At 37.6% G+C, this 13,186-nt stretch overlaps 1 protein-coding gene across 3 annotated transcripts in view; it reads right to left on the bottom strand.

The window, feature by feature from the left end:
* Window positions 1–5,597: 5,597 nt before the first annotated feature.
* Window positions 5,598–13,186, bottom strand: part of CERS6 (ceramide synthase 6) — a 119,478-nt gene continuing 111,889 nt past the window's right edge. The window contains exons 10-11 of one of the 3 annotated variants that reach the window (XM_039365444.1): window positions 12,050–12,073; window positions 5,598–9,244 (exon numbers count right to left, since the gene is read on the bottom strand). In XM_039365444.1, coding sequence (XP_039221378.1) covers window positions 9,095–9,244; window positions 12,050–12,073 — 174 coding nt within the window. In that variant the 3' untranslated portion in view covers window positions 5,598–9,094. Of the gene's footprint in view, window positions 9,245–12,049; window positions 12,198–13,186 lie in introns of all 3 variants that reach the window. The other 2 variants (XM_039365445.1, XM_039365447.1) reach the window with 2 other exon arrangements.

A 13,186-nucleotide genomic window follows, 5' to 3' on the forward strand; every position in this document is an offset into this window, starting at 1 on the left:
AGGGACTAGCCCAATGGGTGATTGTTATCCAGTGTACTTCCTGATAGACAAGGAAAAATCAAAAGGCTACAAGCAGTTAGAAATTCTGAGCATTTTATTTTTAATCAGCCTGCAAACAGAACACCACTGTAGAATGAAAAGTGATCCCACTAGGGTAAAGTGGGCAAAGGGCTGGGTTAAAACTGACAGTCGTCTCTCATAATTCAGATCCTCAGTCATAAAACTCAGTAGGTGACTCTGGATCAGTTATGTGTCTGAGACCTTTACCACTTCACTGATGGTAAACTTGGAAGCATCCATACTGGATTGCACACAAGAAAGCTAGAAAATCAATGTAGCAAACATTTCTGTCCAGGTTTTCCCAAGAATCTGCAACATAACTGAATTATATTGAGTAACTGTCCCTGATAGATGATAGATTACAACTTCCACAACTTCTCCAAAGTACTGCAGACCCTCCCTTGATGTAATTCCATAGGCACATTAAAATTGTTTTAATTCAGTAACATTTTCTACTCTTGGTGTTTTTCCAAAGAAAATTTTCAGAAGTAAATGCAAGACTCATGCAAATATAGAGCTTTCTTTTTGGTGTCCTGCTTCTTAGTTTCTCCATGGACCCAAGGTAGCTGCCAAAGATATTCAACTCCACTCCCAACTCTTGAGATATTTAAAAGCATATAAGGACATTATTCAGTCTGGATTTATGAAAAGGGCCATGGGAAGCATCCCAAAAAGGGAAGGATCAGAGGTCAATGTCTGTGACAAATGAAGATGGCAAAGAAGCTGTCGATAAATGTTGGATAATTGTATTACCCCATGGGCCATTCTTGATGTCCACAAGGAAATGTGTCTTATTCCTTAAGCTGAAGACAGGCATTTCTGCTATCCCTCCCAATCTTCTCTCAATACACTTTCCAAGCACATTGAACAATTTAAGGTGTGCCCATCTTTCTTTGCCCAAGACAAGAGCAAACATAGGCAAGGCACACCTAGGCTTATGCAACCTATTTTCATTCAAGGTGTAGTAGGCTCAGATTGAAGATATCATAATACTGACAAAACCTGTTAGGTAGCTAGCTAAAAAAGAAGACTAGACTGTTTATCTTAAGGACTGTCTATTTCAATTTCTGCCCATCCTGTATGATCAGGCAGATCAGGTGTAATCTAATATCATCAGTCAGGACCAGAAAGTACATCTTTCTCGCAAGGCACTTGTCTCTAAACAGCATCCTTTCTGACATCCACATGGTCCACATCCTGAAGGTGCTTAAAAGGTCTTCAAAAACCTGGCTGTTTCCCCAGGCCTTGAATTGAGGTGAGTGGCAAGTCCATCATTGAATTTTTAAAGCTGCTTTCAATGTTTCTCTTCTGAACAGATATCATTCTCATTCTTGTTTTTTGTTCTTACTGTTTTGAATGTTACAGTGTTCAGAATCTTTATGGAGTTGGGTGGACTTCTAAATTTGACAAACAATAAACAAGACATATTGGCTCAAGAACAATAATTTAACACTGTATGAACCAGGACAAGTTTCGGTTATTTTATATGGTTTAGAAAAAACATAGTGTGATATGTAAATCCAGCCAGTCATACATGCATCCTGAAACAATATCCATTCTGTAGAATATTGAGAAAAAACATGATTTGATGCTTGCAGAAGCGTAACAGATACCTGAATCCAAACAGGCTAAACTACTATTCCCAGGCAGTCCAATTTGTACTAAACATATTCAGCAGCTGTTGAATATTAAACCAAAAACAAAAATGGAGGAAGGGTGAAGAACATTGTTTGTATCTCTCGGGGAGGTATGGCTCCCTAGTGCTCCAAGCAGAAAATCTGCTCAGGTTGGTGGTATAATATATTTTACTGCAGATCCATCTTGTACATTCTAGCTAAGAGTTTAGTCCTCTTTTAGAGTTTCACCTGAATACATAGGGATTCAGGTGAGTGGAGATTGTTCCCCAGCCCCTGAAAGTGAGATGTAACCCCATTGGCCTGGAAACAAATACCTCTCTTAATACCATTTAGGACAGAACTATGGTCTCAGGAAAATAAATGTGTTGAGAAATTACATATATCAAAGAAAGAACACCTCTAGGTGCTCTGGCCTATCTTATTATATTTGAAATTATTAAACAAAGAAGCAACAACAAAAATCCATTCTTATCTTTATTTTCATAAATGTCTGTGGGCTTTCTTAGAAGATAAAAAAGAGTGGTGGTGATGCCTCATTTGGAAGGGATTGAAGGGAAGTATATTCTTGAAGGGCCTCCTGAGTGCCTGACACAGTGATGGACTTAAGTTACATGAGGACAACCTCCACCTGAAGGTTAGCAAATACTTTGTAGTAAGACAGATTGTTGGATAGTCCAACCAATTACCAAAGATAATAGAATACCCTTTTCTAGATAGGGTCAAGCTCACTCCAACAAACATTTGTTGGGATACTTTCAGTTGGGTTTCTACACCATGCAGGAAATTCTGTAAAAAAAAACCAACAATGGATGAAATTTAAGGAAAGAGTCTTTATTGACAAATCAGCATCAACTCATCTATTACATTTAAAATAGTATTGGGAAACGGGAGCAGCAAATTTATTTTTTGCCTTCATGGAATCATTGAATTATATGATTTTTTTTTATCCTATACTCTTCTAGCACTTAGTTCCACTCTCCAAGAAAGCAGTACTTTGAGGGAATGGTACGACTCAGACATTCACAGATTTTGCAAAAATGATTTTGGTCCAAGGTTAAAATAAAATATGTCCTTGATATTGGCAATGGTGCATGTGGCACTGTCAATACTAAAAAAATACTCTGCTCACTAACAAAATCCCTAGGATTTGCTTCTTGAGATTATTTTAATAAGCTACAATTTATGAATATCTGTCTCACTGACAGGAGGATCTTCCATTTGGGTGAGTAGAAATTTTCACTGATTCCTCTGTTTTCAATCTGCTTCGGAGGCAAAATTGCTTGTGGGGACAGAATAAAATGGTGACACATCATTTTCAGAAACTTGTGCTGGATCAGATAACCTTTTCAGGCAGGAGATGGCTTGTATCCAATGTAAATAGGAACTAAAACCAGCATTATTATGGAAAAGACATTTCCATACTGAGGTTCTACCAGTTTTTATCTGAACTTTGCTTTGCCCAAAGAGTTATTTCATTTCTATCCTGATTTTCAATCAAGGAACATCAAGGTGGTAAGAGCAACAATGTTCATACAGCGTCCTCCCATCACTAGCCAAAGCTCCTTATTGTGACTTGTGTTCAACTATGTTCCTGGTGCCTGAGGTCACAGTTTATTGAACATATGCAAACGTTTCCATATGCTACTGGAAAGTAAATGAGTTGCATGTGTGTTGCTCAATTATGATGTGCTTTAGGCTTACCATGTTTTATTGCTTGGCATGAAGTGGGAGTCCAACTCTTGTGGCTTATAATAGAGTAAAACAAGTAATAGCTTAGAGTGATTTGTGAATCCAACTTCTGGTTAATCTGCTCAGAGTACTTCAGCCTAGGTTCAAGCCTTAAGTTTCCCCTCTGCAACCATTTAATTAGAAAGAAGACAAATGAAGGCCTAATACTTAGTATTTATTATGAAAGTGTTTTCAAATCTAAATTCACAATATTGATTGATTGATTGATTGATTCCAAATATTTCAGAAGAATGGTTATTTTTATATTTACGACAAAAAGGAGAAAGAAGCAAAATCCAAGGCTACATACACTGTTCTAATTTTGACCATGGAATATGCCAATAAGTTCTGATAGTTCTGGGACTTTCTCAGACTATTCGACTGTCTCAAAATCTCAGGGGAAAAGTTACTGTACCTTTTTCAGTCCTAAGCTGACCTACTGAATATGGCATAGGGCACAAAAAGAGTGTCATCTTTTGGGGTACGTTGCACTTTCCATGCACACCTGTTGTGGCCCTCCATCGTATCAGAATAGTTTTAATCAAACTTCATTTTGATCTGATTGTCATTGCCAATGGTTATGACCATCTTATTGTAGCATTAATGTGCAAGGCTAAAGCGAAGGTTGAAATAAATACTATCAACATTAAAATAAAGGGAAGCCATTTCCTAAATATGCAAAGCTGAGCCAGGCACTTAATTTTCACTTCAGTCAAAACCTGCTTCGATGGAACCTACACAAAGAAAGTTCCTCCAAAAACTCAAGACAATTCTGAAAGAGAGAAACTACAGTTGGGTAGTTAAGCAGCAACATCCCATTTATCCAAGGAAGACTCTTGTAGTATAATGAGAATCCTTTTGATTGTTTCTGATTTCAAGATGGCTGGATTTGGAATACTTTGGTAATTCCCACAATAGCATGCAAATTTTTTTAATTTATTATGCGTCATGAGAATTCAGGAATACCACAGAACATGTAACAGCAAATAATAATGAAATACTTAAAATATGAATAACAAGAGAGAATAAACTATTCCATCTGTTTCTTATAGAAAGCCAAAGTTTATGTTGTGGTAAATATATGTGTGCACACATGTATGTGTATATACATATATGTGTGCTTGCACACACACCTATTTGTGGCAAAAAAAAAAAAAATTAATAGCCCCAAATGCCAAATTTTGGCATGTATTGTTAAAGTGAGGACAGACTGTGTACTTGACCTGAACCATCAGCATATCGTATCTTTTTATATATACTGTAGTGTAAGACAATCTAAATAAACTGTTATTCAGTTACATGACAATTTGCCCATTTATGGGAAACTATAGCATTCATAAAGCACACAAACACACTCAATTCAGTTGTAGAATATATGGAACAAAAGGATAGTTTCACAGGCGATCAGTCTGAAAAAGGTCCTCCAGGATCGCTCCCAGAACTATATTTGATAATGTGTGAAAAATGGATGATTAATCTCCTTCTCTATTAATCCCAACTCAAGCTTTTATTTTGCTAAAAGACAAAAGAGAGCTACTTCCATATATCAGATACAAGAAAGAAGCCCGCTTCAGCATATGACAGGAATAGGGAGGAAAACACATATTAATACTTCTTAGAAGAATGGCTCATACCTTGATCTCATTAGCAGCTAATATTGAATATTTTCTCCTTAAACAAAATGGGGATTATTTCACAGAAGAATGTGTATTCTACTTTGTGGGATGTGCAAAGAAGAGATAGGAAGTGAATTCTGGATGTATGCACCTTCCCCTCCATTGCATATACATTTTCAGTGTGCATGTGATTAAGCTCCAATTAAGGGTACTATTTAAAAACAGTAGACATTGGGTATAAGAGAGGAAAGGAACAAGATGTCTGTGTAAGGGCTGAATTACAAGATGAGTGCAAAGATAAAATCACATTGAAGTTTCTGACCCAGGCCTCTATATTGGGTCTTAGGTAAACCAGTCCTATAGGAAATGACAATCTGCAAAAAAGAGGCAACAAACGAGAAATCCACTGAACCAATTCAAAAATGACAACAGATACATGTATTATTTCTTTTGGGTATTTTTAATCTGGCACTCTACAGTTTGGATTGAAACTGCAGGTAAGGCGTCACACTTTCAACTTAACTGGATGTACACCGAAGAAACTTCCGTCTTCAGATGGGTAGCCAATCTTTTTATTTTCTTTCTTTCTTTTTTAAGAAAAACACACCATTACTTATTTCAGTGCGTTCCATGTTATTTGATAACAGAATAAATGCACACAACTATAGATCTTACTTCACTACTCCAGGGCTGGCTACTAAAACATTCAGTCAATCTAAAGGCTACTAACTCCCAGAGAGTTTTCTTCATTTTTTTTCCCTATTCTACACACTCCAGCCATTGCATTTCTAGTGCAAAAAGGGACCAAACGACTTTTACAAATAGGACCTTTTAAACTTTTTTTTTTTTAAATAAAGAAGCTAAATGAGAAAATACCATTAGAGGCAAAGGAAGACCAGATGGATTCTAGGGAATTTTCCTGGGAATAATTCCTTATTTTGACTTGGGGTCTTTGCAAGCACAATCATAGGAGAACACTGAACATGCACACATGTGAATGCTATCCCCGTTTTCTTACAAGCCCCAGAGTGCAAGAAAAGGGGTATCTTTCGAATGGAGTCTTCATGGCCTTAAAAGAGGCCATTTCTCCTGTGACTTAACACTGTTTACTTACATTTTATAGTCTTAACACCCAATACTATCTAACACCTTTCTAGTCACTGAGGTGTCAACTAGGTAAGTTGGAACCCCTTTCTTTTATCTATGTAATTGCAATATTTATATGGACATGGGATTAAATAGGCCAACCCTCCGAATTAATGTTCGCTGTCCATACTAATAACCGAAAGAACATCAAACATGTATTTATTTTGACCATCTTGCTTCATCGCAACTCAGGTTCTTTTATGCAGCCCCTGGGATCCATCTGCCTAAAGGTCTTCAGCCCTAGCATCAAAGAATTGGAGCTCGAGTCAAATGGCGACAGCTATAGTGAACGACAATATAGAAGGAAAAATAAAGAACTCTGGGACCAATTAAATTTTAACTGATATCCAGGAGGGTATTAATACTGATTCACCACAACTGTTAATTTCCCCTTTCCTAAATTCTCTTACACTCTTGAGTGCAGGGCTGTTGATGGAGTGTGTAGAAAACATAAGGGAACGTTTTCCATATTTGCATTTCAAGAGATATTTAGTCACACAAGTAACTGGGCTTTTGTTTTTTGGCCAATATATTTGCACAGAATAGTCAAGTGACCACAGTCCAGCTCAAGGTTTAAGATACCTCGGGTCTGTGCAACAAATCAAAACATCTGGAAGATTGGGGACCCAACATTACCTACATCCGTTAGGAAAAGAGAAAATACCAACTGGGTTGGCTTCAGAAACAGTCGCATGAACTCCTTTCTTCATAGAAACGATAATCAAGGCAGCTAATCATTTTGTTTTTCTTTTTCCTTCCAAGCTCTTCCCATATAATAAAGCCAGGTAAAATACGGTACTGTATAACTTTTCTCAAGTTGCAGAAATGTAGCAGCAAAAAACCAAAAAAAACTAAATTAAACAAAAACATAAAATAGACCACCTTCCCAAACTGGCTTACAATTAATTTCTGGCTCATTTAAACTGAAAACAAGTATCTCTTAAGGAAGAGACTTTTGGTAAGATAATATCCATTCAAATGAGTCACTCATCTTGTCACGCCAAAAGTAAATGTAAAAATCGAGCATTTTACTGTGATCTATCAAAACTAGCCCTATGGATAATTCAGTTTCTCCTCTACATCCTATCTCTGGAGCCCATATTATTTCTAGAAAGACATTCTTTCCCGTTGCTGTTCTTTCTTTTGGGCTAGATCTTTCAATATTAACTTTGGCACATGTGACTTTTGGGCCAAGCTCAATATATATCTTCTCAAATAATTTTCAAAAAGCATCGACATGAAATTCATACCATTTGTTCCATGTGGCCTGTGTAACTGACTGGCAAAGCGAATTCCCCACTCTTACTCACAACAGCCCATGAGCCCTCCCCCTCCCCAAAAAAGGCTACCGAGATGGTTGGAGCTATCCTGGATGGATAGACTAATGTAAGTCCTGGTGGAGCTGAAACTAGGTATCTCCAAATTTTGGGTGGAAACCCTACTTTGACTGCACTTCTGTTTAGAAAAAAAAGGAAACCCCTCTTCCCCATTTCCCCAACACTCGACTATCAAGGTCTTTAATCCTAAGATCTTTTTTCTATAGCACAGCTATAAAGATAAGGGGGGATCACTCTGACTGCCCTGTCTTCTGCAACACAGAAAGCCCTCAAAGAGTCTGGTTTAGATTTCACTCTTCTTCAAAGGTGAGTTTGTGTAAAAAAAAAAAAAAAAATCTACAGGAATGCATGTGGGATACAATCCTCCTGACTTGTCTATAATCTGATTCTACCTGTGCCATGTATGTATAATTTCCACTTCAGGTAAAATAAATATATAAATAAAAGTGAAGCTGGGAAAGGAGTGATAGTCTCCTAGCTAGCTCTGTGCTGAGTGGAAGGACTAGAAACAAAAGAGTCCTGGACTGATTGATAATTGATTGAATCATCCCGGCTCAGGTGTTGCTGATGCACAAGACCCATTTGATCAGACTCTAAACAGCATTTTGGAACATCTGGAAGGGCTACTGAGGGAAGGAAATTAATATTGTAAATAATAAGTAAGTAGAAACAAGAAATAAATATTACAATTATTATAAGCTAGCACTTATACTAGTTCAATTGCACATGCCTGAAAAATGGATCTAAACAGAAAATTTAAGGTAATCTGCAAGATGGGACCTACGTTGAAGATGAGTTAGTTCATTTGGCTGGAAGCCAAATCAAATTTGCCACACTGTTGGAGGGTTAAATCAATAAAAAAAATGTTCTTATAGCACATATAGTGAACGAAAATGAATGTTCAAACTGATTCTATTACATAAAAATATCAAGATACATTTTAAAATCAGGGAAAATGACAATTGTGATTGTATCAGCAAGTTCTAAAGTCAGCATCTTTCAGCAAAAAGAGACCTCCCTCTCATAAAAAAAAATATCTAGAAAGAGTCATGAACTTGTGTGATTTTGCAATAAGTGAAATTTTAGCAGGTAACTACAATATCAGATAGTGGCTAGAGAAACCAAGCACAGAAAAGACCTATCTTTAACCTGGCAATTTTTGACCCTAATGAAGTCCAAAAGAGAATCTTGAGGAAGTTTTCATTTTCATTTGGAAGTCATCTCAAAAAATAAGATATAAAATAAATAAGACTCAAAAACTACTGAAGAAAACACTGCTCCCATCTTGTCGAGATATATATATATATAGATAGATAGATACAGCATGCCTACATACAGAAAATCATGTGGCGCTGTCGTTTACAAACAAGAAATAAAGCAGTGTGGTATTAGAAGCTTTAAATATTCCAACTGTGTGTAGATAATTTTTCTGAGATTTAACACCCCCCACACGAAAAAAAGAAGAAGGGAAGAAGAACAAAGAGAGAGAGAAAAAAAAATCAAATCCTGCATTCATAACTTATTTGTTTTCTGTTGCAAACAGTTCACGCAGTAGTGTATATTCCCGGGATTAATATTCCTCTGCAGAGTTGCTACCAGTAAGATACCCGTTTGTTCCATTTGTCCCATTGATGGTAGCTGAACTCTGGGAGGTCCTTGACTGAAGAGTGGAGGGTTCCTCATCTGAACTGGACTCCACGTCACTTCGGTCATCTTTTGCCTGAAAAATATGTAAGGAAAGGGGGAGCGGGGAGAGGAGAAGGAAACCTATGGGAATCAGTTGCATAAGAGAAAGGAGATCAGCTCTCTGTTCTGTTGTTTATTTACTTGTTTATTAAAGTTCTTATATTGCCAACTATGAAGAGTTTCTTGGCAGCTTCTCTGCCCCCATTGGGGAACCAACCAGCTTCGCTTCCAGTTGCATCTTAACTATTTGCTTCTGAGTGCTAAACCAGAGAAGTTGAGGGAAAGTTGCATCAAACCAGTAGGTGCTGAGTGAGGGCCAGCTTCTGTGTTTTGCACTAGAAAGCACACTTAGTTGAGAAGAGCTTAATCCCTTCCCCTTTTTCTGCTACCTTACCTTCTTCATCTGATCAGTTCAGACTTTACCCTCTCCCAGCCCAACTTATATCTAGTACTGGAGCTAGGCTGGGAGGAAAAAAAGCAGTTTATAGAGTTCAAGGGGAAGTTAGACAGAAGACTTAAAGGTACTCATCCATTTGTTAGACTTGAGCACTAGGTTAGACTCAAGCACTGGGTTTTGCCATTGCATATACGCTCAGTGGGACAGACTAAAACTAAAAGTAGTGGCCGGATACCTCTGGTCTCATCCTTTCTGCATTTGTTGCCTCCTAACCTCACCTTTTAAACTTCTCTATTGTGGTATTTCCTTCCTTCCTTCCCTCCCTCCTTTCCTCCTTCCTTCCTTCCCTTCCCTCCTTTCTGTCTTCCACAAGGTATACTTATCTGAACTTCTATTGAATCTAAAGCAAGCTTTAGCGTTACTTTATTTCTGCTATCACTCTGAATGTCCCTTCTCAATAAAGCTAATGTGATCTGAAACCCACTTTGAGGAAGGAATGGCAGACACTCAGTAAATCTGCTCCATGGATCTACAGCTTAAGATTTCAATTTTTGTTCCTCTCCATACAAACAAGGAGAGGAACAGCAATAAGGGCGTATTATCACTTCTTGCAAGATTACACTAGTATATTGAAAGCTTATATCAGATATTCGTCTTGCAGTTTTTATTGCTTATGCCACTAGATTTGCCAAAATATCTGTAAGAGATTCCAGCTGACAATTTTGATTACACGTTTTTCGTCTAGAGTTCCCACAGATAAATACATGTTTTGACAAACCAAGCATTTAATTGGTAATACCTCTAGTAAAGATATCAACAGTAAAAAAACAGTTTGGATGTTGAAAAAATGTTGGCATCAATAAACAACTTAGGAAGCTTCTGTGGGCATTACCAGTCATGGCTTCAAATTGGTTTATGAAAACCAAAAATGAACAAAACAAACCATTTGCTATCATAGTAAGAAGAAAACCCAGAGTTTGGGATTACAGAAAGCATGCAATCATGCTTTTGACTGATCCGAAGAGGAATCAGAACTGGAAGCCATGTCTGCAGTGGCAGTCAAGATGAGCAGGAGAGGGTGTGTGTCAAGAAGCAGCAGCAAAGAAAATATTGCAGTTGAGAAGGGCATGAACAACGAACAAGTCATTGATGTAAGATGAGCAATTTGTAATCCAAGCACTGTAGGTGGCTCCCAAATTCTTATTTTTAGAGTAGTTCTCAAAGCTACCTCTAATGCCAAGTTTGAATGGTGCACTCTCCCCAAATTAGCAATTGCCTGCCATACTGGGGTAGGAAATATGAAGACTGCAACTTTAAGAACTTGTATAATCTTAACATAGTTAGTCACAGAAAATAAATTGTAGAAAAATGGGGGAAAATCCTGTAAAATTCCAGCCCCATCTGTATTCTTAATACCGCTCTGTTTATTCTCTCAGCTATCCCCCAAAGCCCCACCACCAAAAGGCTGCCTGCTCCTGCATCAATGAGCGCTCAATATACTCTGAAGTAATGCACTATATAATAAAATCCCTGATCATGAATTGCATTTGGCATAACAGCAGGCAGTAAATTGGAGCAGAACAAAAAACTGCTAAACAGAAAAAGTAGCTTGAGAAAAAGGCCAAGCAGTATCGAAAGTGACAAAGAGATGGAGGGTTGAGTGAAGCTGCAAAGATGTGAATTTGATGCATGTAATGAATTTTAGCACTGCATAAGAAAGGAATTCTAGCATTTAAAGCCTCTGAAGTCTTGCTGGATGTGCATAGGAGTCCTAGTATTTGATGGCCAAATAGTAGCTTAAGTCATGTATACTGAATTCAAATGTAGGATGTAAGTCACTGACAAAGCAGAAATAAAATTCCTTACGATCACCAGACCAAAGGAAATAAATAGCCCTATCTAATAACATACCATAAAATTTTCACATGGGCTTGTGGGCCATTGCAAATACTTTTAACGGTCCATCTTGTAATTTAATGGCAGGGTAGAAATGATAAGCTCAGCTGGGGTCAACTCCAGAAAAGTTTCCCTTTTTTTCATATTTAAATGTTTCCATCCTGAAAAGGTCCTTGGAACAGGAGGTCAAGAGAACAAGAGTCAAGTAGCTTTCTATCTTTTCTGTCTAGGAATATGGTAAATAATTGTTGGCTCTAGTCCAATGTCAGGCTCGGTCAACAAGCCAGTTGGTCAATTCCTGTCGCATCCCATGGATCAACACTCAGTCGACTTGCAAAAGGCGGACCCTGAACTTGTGGGAAAACACTAGGAAGAAAACAAAAAAAGAAAAACAAATTGCTGGCTCTACAGCTGCAAAGAGCATGCAATCTTTAGCAAAGTGAATTTTCAGCTGAACAATTAAAGGGCATAGAAAAGAAAAGAAGAGAAGCAGCAAACCCACAGAAAGAGATACTGTACTGTATTCTCCCTACCAGAGAAACTTACATGCAAAGGATTCCACTTCCCAGCCTTTGGAGGCAGCAGAAAGGAGATTATTAAGAAGGTTCAGAAAGAAGTCACATGTTGTTTTCCCACGAAACAAGAGGCTGCCTACTAGAACACAAATTGAATCCCTTCCAGTGTGCGGCTCAGTCTGGAAGACACAGAAACCGCACAGAAACTCCAGCTATCAGTCTGAAGGTGAGATGTCTGGGCAGATTGTGGTTTCACATTCTGCAACTTTTGCATACTGCCTTTTAAAATGTTATTTATTTATTTTTATTTCTTACACTTTCCCAACACATATGTATGTATTTTTTAAAAAAGAAAAATACAATGCATGAGAGCCAATGCATGTTTGTAACTGCACAAGTGCTTTCAGAAAAAAATTGAAAATAGCCTTGACAGGTGTACACTTGTACAGGTAGAGATGCTTGTAGTCCTAAGAAACAGACTTTTGCTTAAGAGCAAACAGGCTCTGATGATGAACTAAGGACAAAACGATACGAATAACCACTTGAACCAGAATAATATACTCAATCTAATACTCAAATAATAAATATATCTTCAGACGGTCAAAAATAAATATTTCAGGCTCACAAATGCAAATTAGCCAGAGTTCACTGAATAAACCACAGTTGGTTGAGTTAGTGCAATACCCTAAAACCAGGTTGAAGAGAAGCGCAATAGGTTGTTTCATCCCCTACTGCAATTAGGCACCTTGAAGAAGCCGTTCAAAACAATCTTTCCACTGGAAACTAGAATTTAGCTTGGAAATCAGGTAGGATAAAATAGGGAAAAAAGACAGACAACCTAAAATACAAAAATTACAAGGCTCAGTGCTTTTCCTCATATATACAGAGCTCAAAGCTCAGCCTTTGAACCTTTCAGAGAGTGGGATACCCACCTACAGATTCTGTTCCAAGGTCAAATAGTGCTGGGTGACTCTTTGGAGAACCACAATTTACTAGCTACAATGGTTGACTTCATATAATGTACTAAGATATAAATATAGCAAGAATTGACCCTATGTTTATCAGAAATGCTGTATATTTAAAGTACAGCGTATTTAAAGTCAGAAATCCTAACAGATTTCACTGCCCAAAAGTCAATGAAGCATGCCAGAATATTTGCTGGAAAAGT

Source organism: Crotalus tigris, unplaced genomic scaffold, assembly GCF_016545835.1.
Source record: "Crotalus tigris isolate CLP2741 ecotype Arizona unplaced genomic scaffold, ASM1654583v1 scf7180000020074.1721668, whole genome shotgun sequence".
In the NCBI taxonomy this organism is placed as follows: domain Eukaryota; kingdom Metazoa; phylum Chordata; class Lepidosauria; order Squamata; family Viperidae; genus Crotalus; species Crotalus tigris.